The 11,717-nt window shown below is 33.1% G+C and overlaps 1 protein-coding gene across 1 annotated transcript; it reads left to right on the top strand.

Moving 5' to 3' along the window:
* Nucleotides 1-1,671: 1,671 nt before the first annotated feature.
* LOC123527749 (uncharacterized) lies at nucleotides 1,672-8,423 on the top strand. Its single transcript, XM_045307410.2, has 4 exons — nucleotides 1,672-1,819; nucleotides 5,956-6,087; nucleotides 6,255-6,414; nucleotides 7,421-8,423. Exons 1-4 carry the CDS (start codon nucleotides 1,817-1,819, stop codon nucleotides 7,498-7,500), a joined length of 375 nt encoding a protein of 124 aa, XP_045163345.2. The 5' UTR covers nucleotides 1,672-1,816; the 3' UTR covers nucleotides 7,501-8,423.
* The last annotated feature ends 3,294 nt before the right edge of the window (nucleotides 8,424-11,717 follow it).

The following is an 11,717-nucleotide window of genomic DNA, read 5'->3' as shown; positions in this document are numbered from 1 at the left end:
CTATGGTAACCATGGTAACCAAATGTACTCCTGTAAAATAGTGCAAATGAAACTGCAGTACACACAGATCTAAGTATGCTCTGATATGAGAAATGACAGATTACGTCATTCAGTTTGGAGAAAATAAAAAAGATTGTAGCTAAAACAGTGATTTTAGACCATTTTTGACCTTTTGACCTTAAGTATGACCTTGACATGACCTTGAGTGACCTCGAGAATATAACAATTATTTAACACTTTCTTAGTTTAGATACTTGTATGTGGTTAAGTCACTTGTGTTTTCTTTATAAATATTTACTAGCCTTATTTTCAAATCTAAGTATAAGCACTAAAATGGCGGCCATCTTGGATGCCATCTTGGATTTCTCAGTCCGCACCAAAAATTTGCAATTTATGCCAGCAGTCCAATAAACTTCAGACCCTCCCAAACATTTTGGTATATGACATATTTTGTAACTTTTGGTGGCCAGGTTGAATGCTAAAACTGGGGGTTTGCTGCTCTACTATAACGTGACCAAGTCCATACCGTGACAGCATGAACTTTTGTTACTAATTTTTAAACATACGAAGTCAAGAAAACATCATGTCTCGAACCGGGGCCGCTCTGGCAATAAAAACTTTCCCGCGTGAATACGTGCTTAGTTACGGTTGAAATTAAAGCTATATATAATTAAGGAAGTTTACTTCTGATACCCAGTTACAAATGCGTTATGGTACCCATGATTTCTGAAAAAATACGGCATGCTGTTGCCCATTCATGTCATTAAGTTTATATTTTTTTTAAGATGTTCATTATTTACAGCCAGCATAAGAGCTCAACGAAATGCAAATAGCTTTAGTTGTGGTCAAATATATCACGATCAGGAAGAAGTGACAATTTAGTTTTTTTTATGAAATGCATTTATGAAGTGTTTTAAGTTGTGTTTTGTATTCTATTAAGTCAAGCCTATTTCCAACAAAAACTGTAAAATTTCTTAGTATTTTCACATACCTAATTAAAAAGTTCTAATTTTGAAGCGTATTCTTAAAACTGACAGAAAAAAAAGAAAAGTATGGGCCATGCTTCTTGTAAGAGAGATCTTGTCGTGTTTACTTTTACCTAGAATTACAACAAAACTTCACATCTGTGGTTTGTTGTAATTGTACTACTGATACTAACAGTTCAATTTCACGAAATACAATTATTTCTCTCATTATTTATACCAGGCAGCAAAAGTACATGCTTAATAAAATTCAAACATAATCGACTTTTAAGACACGTCTATGGCCATCTTAATTAACAAAGTCAGCACCGGTCCTTGAGCCATTTATACTTGAGCGAAGATTTGTATATTCATTCACTTTTCTCCCGCATTTCTTCTCAAAGATTATAATTTTTGCTCGCCGTCTTCCGTTTTTGTAAAAAGAACTGACAGACAACTTTTTAAGTTGGTAGATTTCTATGGTCTTATACATAATTCTACTATATAAGTTATGATTATTTAGATTGTAATCGTAACCGGAATAATTCAACGTATTTTCAAGTACTAGTATCGGAAGTACCAATTTTACAGTTGGCCAGTCAGATACATTTTATTCAGTTCGTAGAAAAGCTTTACCGCTGACGATTGTCTTTTAAGAAAGATAAGAATAGCAATTTTATACAATAACAAATCACGCAATTGTCCAAAAAGACCAATGGCAATGGTTCGCACTTTTATGACGAGAGCCTGTTTAAAGGAAACGTTTGCGACACTTCGTTATTCTATGCTTGGATCGGCAAAAGTAACTATCAGTGTACATATTTCCCGTAGAATTAGCCACGAGTAAAAAGATCATGGTAAGTAACTTTTTGATTACTTGTTAAGTTTGATCATACTTTATTACTTCTTTCAGATTGCAACACACATTCGCAAAACATGCATACAAAAGGAGAACTAAATAATAAATGTGTTTTCTATGGTAGCATATTTCTGCCACGTACGGAAACGTTTATGGGCCTCGCAATGTCATGTTAGATAGATAGGTTATTGTACGGACAACCACCTTCCTCATTTGAAATAAACCCAACAAATGTATTAAAACTTCGCACAGGCCTGGCCCCAATTTACTTAAAAATTTAAGAAATTACTTAGTTAAGTCTGCTATTTTAAAATCGTGCTATTACATATGTAATTGTTATTTAAAGTTGATTTTTTCTATAACAATGTATTCATAGCTAAAATACACTATGGTTAGTAGTATTTGTCTGAAGTACTTATTTCTGTCACGAAAATATGATATTTCTCTTAAAGCACAATATAACAAACTTAAGTATTTGCTTAAGTATATTTCTTATTTCTTTACTTCGTTTTCTGTAAAATTCAGAATTATTGTGTTTTGATCTATGAAACAGACATATACTGTTCTGTTACAGATGAAAAAGTCAACATTGAAGACGCATAAAGGACAAAAACAAGAATATGAAATAACAGACTTAGCTAAACAATTACTTAAGTTTTTTCGTGAAATTGGGGCCTGTATTCCAAAACTCAAAGGGGGCGTTTTATATCGTAATAATAATTATATCGATATATCATTACTTTTTACGCGAATCTCGAGAAAAAGGGATTGCACATTTTAAAATTCATATAATGTCTCAAGTTTGTATATCGACTTTCTGCGATATTATTTTTATGTCTTGCAAAAATATGACGATATTTGCGTTACCGAACACGACAATGCGAGGCCCATAAACGTTTCCGTACGTGGCAGTTTCAAGCAATGACGCGAAATTTTTTCCTGTAACATTTTCAGGAAATACTCGCAAATGAAAAAAAATCTTCAAAATATTATTTTTGCTGAAATATTTTCAGAAAGAAATGTGCACATTTCCTGGAAAGGGTAATATATTATCGCGATACCTACCTAGCTATCTCAGGGCAGAAAAAATGCCACCATAGTTTTGAAATTAAATATAAAGTGAAAAGAGTTGGGTCACAAATTTTAACAACATAAAAAGGTTGGCCCTCCAAAAAGCTGATACTAAGATTTACAAAATGAGTGCCTTCTTGATGATTAAATATAACAATGTACATGTTGATTGAATTAAAATAATATTATATTGTATTAATCACTAAGTAGTTATAAATTAGCACTGAGGGGCCGATATGAATGAGTTTTAGTAAATAATGTACTCCTCTAGATCGTATAAAATAGACACCTGAAACAGTAATGAACAACGTCTATAACATGAAATACTTAGTCAGTTACATGCAGAATTGTCAATGCAAATCATCAGCATTTAGACTGCTACAATTGTTTCTGATTCTCGCCTGATATGTTTGAAGAAATATGTCGTCAAAAATCTGGATAAATTGATTTATCACATTTAAGTTAGAGCATTACAATAGTATTTTTCCATATTCTTGGATATAAAGCGGCGGGATTTTATCGCAGCTTGAAATTTTCTTTTACTAATATTTTTAACAACTTCCGAAAGTGACGTTGATTAGATAAACCATGGTAAATTCATAATCGTTAGAAAATATTTCGTTAACATGTTTTTCACTTGTTTAACTTTATTTCTATTTAATCTTTTCAATTTTTTCATATTTTTTTTGTAAATGTTCCGATCAGACAAACAATCTTACGTTTTTTCCCTACTGCGCTACAAGAAAGGCTTTTCTAATTAAAAGACGTAGCACACCCTAGGCCCTATCGTTTAGTCTTATTGTTGCGAAAGGTGTCGGTACACACATCACTAATAATTCCAAAAACTTGTTTTTAAAATCGCAAGTTGCATTATTCATATCATCTAAGTGCAAACATTCTGCCATACGAATTTTGGTGCTTAATTCATAAAATAAATGGGCCTTTGTAGAGCTTTTAAAATGATTTATCTTTTTAATTTTCTTAATGTCATCGGGCATGGAATTTCAGTCATTGATTGCACAGTAAAAGAAAGTTACCTTCATTCCCGTAACATTTGTGCACACTAAAGTTATATTTACTTGCATGAGAGTTTTAGGAGTTCACATCTTTAATTCAAAATTTTCTTTTATATAAGACGGACACCGATTATTCACAATTTCAAAATCACGGTTAAGGTGCAATTGCTTATTTCTGTTTCCCACATTTAACAAAGATATATTAGCAAGACTACAGTTGTTTACACTTTTTCTAGGTCCCAAACCATTACTAGTAATAAATCTAACAAGTTTTCTCTGAAATATTTGGAGCTTGTTCCTTAAATTTTTGTTTAAACTTAGGTACCACGAAGAACATGAATAGTTTTAATGACATTGTATCAGTGCAGAAAATATAAAAAATCAAACAAAAAGCTTTTTTTTTATTATATTCAAGATCAAGAGGGTAAGTGGAAAAAAAACAAGAAAGAATATTCAACAGGGAGAGTCAGACCTAAAAAACGTGGTCCCATAGACAATAAACTAAAAACGCGCACAAGAGCAAGATACACTCATAAACAGTCATACACACACGCGCGCACACTCAGGCAAAGCAAACAGACAAGTAGGACAAAACAACACAGTGGGGCACCGCTTAGGGACGACCGGTGGCGAAATGAAATAGAAAAAGTGGGAAACCACATGTTGCCCTACACGACAAAAATGAAAATGTTGCAGGCTTGGTTTGACTAGGTCGGTTTATGGACGGTGTATGAAATGCAAGCTACCGGCCACACTATTTATACATGTTAAAAAAAAACGTTGGGAGTTCTAGTATGTACATGGAGGGCAACTAACCTCGCATATGCTAAAAGGAGAAGACGGGTGGTAGATGTGAGGTTGAGGAAAGTAACACCACCAAGAAACAAGACAATATATATTACAAAATATAATTCAAAACGGACATAGGAACCACTGCCTTTTATCAGTAACCTATATAAAGGAAACTGGGTGTTTAAACGCGTTTAGGGCATGCAAACCTCGGACCTACCTTATACAAGACGGTATAAATAATAAACTCCCCACTGAGAAAGGCTCTAATATTAGTGACAAAATACCAGATCGTATGAAACAGAACATACAATATTGGATCAATCTCAGTTATAAGTACATAGATGTACTCAACAACTTGTCTGAATTCAGACAAGCAAGTTGCAAAACAAAATTCCACTCCCTCCCTCCACCTTTAGTAAATTACTTTTCCTTGAATTTTGTAACAGATCTGCAGGAAAAGTCTGCATCAATAATACAAAGGAAAATTAGGTGAAGTGAAAAGTGAAAAGATCCAAATAGGGTACTGGACCAAACTGAGTCTTTAGCCAGAGTTGTCACTTTAGAGGTTATTATACAGGGCTGGTGTGCATTAAAGCAATATTGGTATATTAGGTGAGGTGTCGGCCCGAGTGCTTTAGCAGCCCGAGGGCAAATACCGGTCTGGTATGACAATATCACCTTAGGGCATATTGGCCCTCATTTTTTACCTTTTTATTGCATATGTTCCACTCTACTGTTAAAGTGAAAACGAGATTAAATTAATTTGATGTTGCACAGATTCATTGAATGTTCAAGTAATGCGCGGGAACATCAGCGTTGTCTGATGAAGCTGACGTCAATTCCTTTCAAACATTTGCCATAAATTCATGCATTCTATGGCCGTTGTGTCAGCCTTACAATCACGCTAGAAGAGGAAGCTAGCGGAGAATTTACCAAGCTTTCTTTTGTACAAAAATGTTAGTTTTTTTATATACTTGACATCCTGCAAGTTTAAGTATAAAATGTGGATGTGGGCGCAGATTGAATTGTGCCTGATATCGCCGAATGTGTGCCGGAAGTGCGCATGATATCGATATCAAGCACACCAGCTCACAAGAACACTAATATCGACCTGACGCGACTCATATACGCTTGAATTCAGTACAAATTTGTTACTTTATTTTGTAACATATGTAATTATAAGCATTATTGTATTGTTGTCGCTGTTACGCAAACACGTTACCGTATTTACTTCTGTCTTTATTTTCTATTTCAGGAAGTAAAGGTCATGCTATGTTTTGTTTTATTTGCTTGCGTTTGGTACGCAGATGGCTGCCATCGCCCTTCCATCAGGCATTTGCGGTCGTTAGAATACCCTGCCGAGAGACAAGAAGGGAGTGTTGAAAAGGTAGAAAAACTGTTTAGTTAGATACTGTTTAGTTTTATAAGTAGTTTCAGCAACTTGCACAGTTTGTATTATACGATAACATCTTGATTCAATTCAATTCAATTTTATTCAGAATATAACATACACAACAAAATCTTTTTTGTAGATACGCATGTTCTTTATTTCAGAACGGAGGTCATTATAGTGTCACACTTCAAGCTCATCCGTGTAGATTCGATACCTACGATGCAGACCGAGACGGAGAAATCAGTAAGAGGGAAGTACAGGCTATACTCGGAATTGCCGGGGAGACAGACTCTCTATTCGCGGAGCTTAATATAATGCCAGGTTTGTGAAAAATATTGTATCGGATTGTCAAAACTTTAGACACATTCTGAAGTGTTTTGCATTTAATTAAAATCCCTTTACATCTCTTTATTTTGAGAACAGAAGACGAGTAATCTTTTGTTTATAGATAACAATATGTCTAAAAAGTTAATGAATGCCAGAACATGCATGGCAAGTCGGTCACCAGTTAAACTGGATGTGCTTGATAACTAATTATTGGGGAACCTAAGCCTGTAGATGGATGAAATTTATGTGTATTTACTAATTTTGGAGGTAACTGCCGCCCACAGTATGCTATAGACTGGCGGCATTCACTGCCGTTTATATGAAAATAAAATATTTATTGTCTCTTGAATAACAATTCTTAAATTTGAAACATTGTGCCATTTAAAATCAAAGAATTGTCATACTGAATGCGATGGCCTAATAACCATGGAAGGCTATCATAATTTGGCGCAACCATGCAGCAGGCCTGTTATATGACATGTATATATGTATATTTTAACCTTCATTCTAGTACGATAAATCTTGTTTATTTTCATAAAAACACGGCCATTCTGACCTTACGTCGCCACCAAACAAGCGCAGAGAAATAGTACATATCTGCTATTTTAAGGAGCCGCGCAGAATTAATCACTATTCACATTAACTATGAAAGTGTAGCTGATTTAGAAATATGCAATTAAACAAGGACAACGATCAAAAAAGGAAAATATTACATTTCATATATTTCATAAACCTAATTGTGTATCATTTCATGAAAATACGACCTTTTTGCGCCAATGAATATTGATGATACTTTTGCTTCGCCATAGAAAGATCATTTAATAGTATGTTCTTTATTTACATACAGCATGGAATAAAAATTTTGGTACTAAATTCTAATAGTTAGCAAAGTCGGTATAAAAATTTCATTTATATACACATACTATCCTGCCAACATTGAACATAAAGCTATTTAAGTACTATTTGTTGTCAGTCAGTGCGTTTTACATTTTTTTTTCAGATGATGGAGTTATCAAACCAGAAGAATTCTATGCCAAAGTACCTCAGATTATAACTCAGTGTTTAGATACTACCAACTAAAATTCCTAGGGAGATGTATTTGCATAAATAAACGGAAAATATTATTTACAATATGATACGTTTAAAATACTATTGTTTGTATTGAATAAAAAAATGTTTACGGTTTCTTTCTAAAAATTCTTAAATGCCTTTCTAGCACTTGCTGAAATAGGGTAAACTAATTGTCAGCTAGCTGTTATCACATTCATTTTGAAAATGTTGTACTTTATTATTAATTTATACCATCTCAGCTCTCAAAATAAAAATGTTATATATACATATGGGAAAAAGATGCGGAGAAAGATGCTCAACTCTTTACATTTTAATATTGTCTATAAACATTTAAAAATAAAAATAAAATAAAGAAAGAAATAACAGGTTTTACCCTATCGATGCGGGCTCTTCAGATAAATGTCCTATATATAGGTTAAATGTAGTAATCCTGTAGATATATCTTTTATCAAACTTATTGTCAGCTAGCTGTTTTCACATACTTGCACAAATAATGTTTGTACTTTAGGAATATTTTTTACTATTGTCGTGGCGGTTACGGTTAACTCTTTTAACTTTAATATAATGTATCCTAATAGTTCGAAACCTGAACTTTTAACAATATAGCAGCAAGAAAAGGAACAAAAACATGAATAAAATGTATTTAAAGCAGTTAGTTAGTTTTCCCAGTTCATATATATCTTTAAAGTTATCCGATGTAATCCGCTGCTTCGTTTACCCACACCAGAAGAAGGATACTAAAATAAAAGATCCTATCCTATTCAGAACTGTTACTGAAAGTCAGAAAATTGAGTATAAAATCAAATATACAGATTTTAAGTAAAGATGACATATTAAGCATACATACTGTTTGTCTTCCGTGGATCAATACTTCCTTCTTATACCAGTACATTGTATATCACATACTTACATTAATAAATCCTTGAAAATGCCATGAACTGTTTTGTCTTTATGTTTTCCTTTCTTCCTTTACCATAATGTAAAAAGAGATATTGATAAGTCTGTCCATGAGAGGGAACGAAATTTATAAGACATCCCACGCGCCCTAGCATCGGCTTATGTAGAATTTTACACCTCCCATCCCGTTAGCACCGGCTGAGGCAATTTTCTACATCTCCCATGTTTCCTAGAACCAGCTTATGAAGAATTCAACACCTCCTCCAACCAACCCCACCCCCACCCCCCGGCATCGGCTGAGGCAGCATTCAATACCTCTCAAGCCCCCTAGCACTGGCTTACGCAGGAGTCAACACATCCCACGCAGCCTTGCACTGGCAAAGGCGGAATTCTACACCTCTACGCCTACTAGCACCTGCAGTATTCTACTATACATTTACATTGAATAAACTCCATAACTTCACAGGGACCAGAACTATAATATATAACTAAAATGATTATACCTCATGCAAAGGCTCAATGCAAATTTCCCATTCGGTTTAGTTATGTCACATTTAATATCTTATGCATAAAAGCACTAATTTGATTTTCTGTGAATATGATTTTAAGTTTCCTATATCCTACTTCTTTTGCATTTAGACTGCAACGATCAATTTGACTAGGATAATCCCCAGTCTTAAATGTCAGCACAAAAAAGGACCACATATATTTACATATCTTATTTGTGTTAGTACTGATTAACCAGTTATGTTCAGTGTTCCAATAAATGTTTAAAGCCTTTATGTGTTTTCGATCAATATCCATATTTCTCTACCTAAATCTCGAGCAAACTCGGAGATCGATATTTAAATTTAAAAAAAAAAAAACATTTAATTTCGAGTTAGAATTAAAAAAGAGCCAGCTGGAAGATTGAAATACTTAAATATTCAGGGCTAGCATAAATGTCTAGCAATCTGCTTTTTGAAAATTTGAATTTGAACACCAGCTCGACATTCAACATCTTGACAATTTTTTGTTCGATATTCGAGCTGCCTCGACATTCAGTGCAAGATCGAAAATACATTCAGCTATTTCAAACATTTCGATTTTTTAGCTAGTCCGACATTCAATGTCAGCTTGAAATTCGATTGTTTTCAACAGGAGTAACATGAATTTCTATATATCCGACCTTGCACGAGATGCAATGTTAGATATTTTAATAAACTTTGAATTATGATCTTGAGCAGATTCAAATTTCCATACCACAACGAAATTAAGCTTTATTAAATTTGAAGTTCCACTTTCGAGCTGGCTTGACATTCACTGCTAGCTCGATACTCGACTTAAAAAATAAGTTTCAATCTCTGAACAGGCTGTTAATTCTACACTAGATTATTAATTTTTATCATTGAGCTTGCTTGCAATTAAATGCAATTTTGAAATTACTCTTGGTCTCATGTGGTAGCTTGGCATGGAAAATCGACATATTATCTACGACTTAGCTTGTGATTTAAAGCTAGTTAGAAACTGATTTGTGGTCATCGATGAAAGATTCACATCTAAGGAATTGACAACAAATGCAAAACCACTGTTATTTGATTATGCACAAAACAGTACAAAGTCTAGGATATTTCACTATCATGATAACAAAATCAAAGTATTATAATAACGAGCTTCTATCGTGGTCTTTGATAGAAGATTTCTTTTTTCAAAGCGATTATTTCTTTGTTACAGGAATGTTATGGTTCACTTGATAATACTGTTGTAAATGTATTTTGATTATCCACCAAACAGCTTTTAAGTTCCGAATTTTTTACAAATTTATTTTTGTTAATAACCGTTCTCACTTATCTTTGCAAGCACCGTGTATGAGCCTTTAATATTTGTTGGCATGTTTGATGCATATATGATTAATAGTATGAATATAACAGTTTCATATTTATCTATTTACGCTTTATCAAATCACACTTAGTACGTATACAATGTAAAGTATACAACGACATTCCGTTTTGAATTACACGAGACATGTTCAAAACATTCAATTTATAATATTTAAAACATTATTCTTATTTCAATAACATTGAGAGCAAAATGGAATAGTCCCTATTAAAATCTAAAATATATATATTGAGTTAGAAAAATCGATTATAAAACTATGTATACCTTTTAATTTATTTGAGATTTATCAAAGTTTGAAGTGTAATTTCTTCTAGCACGTGTAACCTATTTCAAGTACATTTTGTATTTACATATTAAACACTTAAGAGACATACCAACAATGTTAACCCTACAGAGAGTAATTGGTAGATATTCTGAAGAAAACAGCAATGTTGACTTCTAGATTAATCGGGAAGTGTAAGACCTAATCAGCAAAACCTCTTATATTTAAATATATGTATCAAAATACTTATCATTTCATGTCAAATATAGAAAGACGACCCGATTTACATTGCTTTTATGCATTTATCTAAGACATTTTCTCACACTTAAAATTGTTACATTACACTTAATACATTATTTATAAATGCATTTGTTTCTTCTTCTCGGAAAAAACAATTTTGGCTGTGAAATATGTCGTTTCTCCACTAGTAAAACTGAATATGAACTGTCCCTTTTCAGACATGTTCATAGTGTTCATTTGTGTAGTAGCTTCTCTAAACAGCCACTATATCATTCACATTTCATAAAAACATTTTATTTTTAATCTGGTCCATACAATATTAGCAGGTAATATTCCATACAACCCGGTCTCAATGGTGCGGCACCGGACATAAATGTAGCTGAAACGAACCTATGTTATCGTGATGATATAGTTTTACAATAATTTTCTGGTTCACATTCTGTTTAAAAGAATTTATATGTACGTAATTTATTGCCTCCTCATTTACTACCCCCAGTATGAGTATTAGCATTGTTATTCCATTTCTTAGTAAAATTATTCATACTATCTCTTAATTTTATCAACTAATACTGTTTTTGATATTGGCAGTACATGTATAATGTTAAGCATACCTTCATACGCTATTAATCTTAATATTTTGCCGACTCTGAAACACCAATTTCTATACTCGTTCTCAATTTGACCGTAATAATACTTTGATATTTAAGATTTATTCTTTCTCTAAGCATCTTACACAACCTAAACCAGCTGACGTCCAACCCATTTCATCGGATACTTTAGCATATTGGGGAAGTTTGAAACCCCAGAAAATAACACATTGCTCACTGTTGAACACAGTTTATACTGAAGAATTACTGGATGCCCAAGTTTGCCGCCTCATAAGCTTAAATAGATCGTATCAGTTATTCTTGTAAATGTGTATATGCATAATATTTTATTTTTAATTTGG

Source organism: Mercenaria mercenaria, chromosome 1 (genome assembly GCF_021730395.1).
Source record: "Mercenaria mercenaria strain notata chromosome 1, MADL_Memer_1, whole genome shotgun sequence".
NCBI lineage: Eukaryota > Metazoa > Mollusca > Bivalvia > Venerida > Veneridae > Mercenaria > Mercenaria mercenaria.
This window is presented reverse-complemented; position numbering and strand designations above follow the sequence as displayed.

What these genes read in the sequence shown, in the direction of transcription:
- LOC123527749 (XM_045307410.2), top strand. An exon ending in AAGAAGGGAGTGTTGAAAAG is followed by an intron (nt 6,088 to 6,254) that starts GTAGAAAAACTG and finishes TCTTTATTTCAG; the next exon opens with AACGGAGGTCATTATAGTGT. An exon ending in GGAGCTTAATATAATGCCAG is followed by an intron (nt 6,415 to 7,420) that starts GTTTGTGAAAAA and finishes TTTTTTTTTCAG; the next exon opens with ATGATGGAGTTATCAAACCA.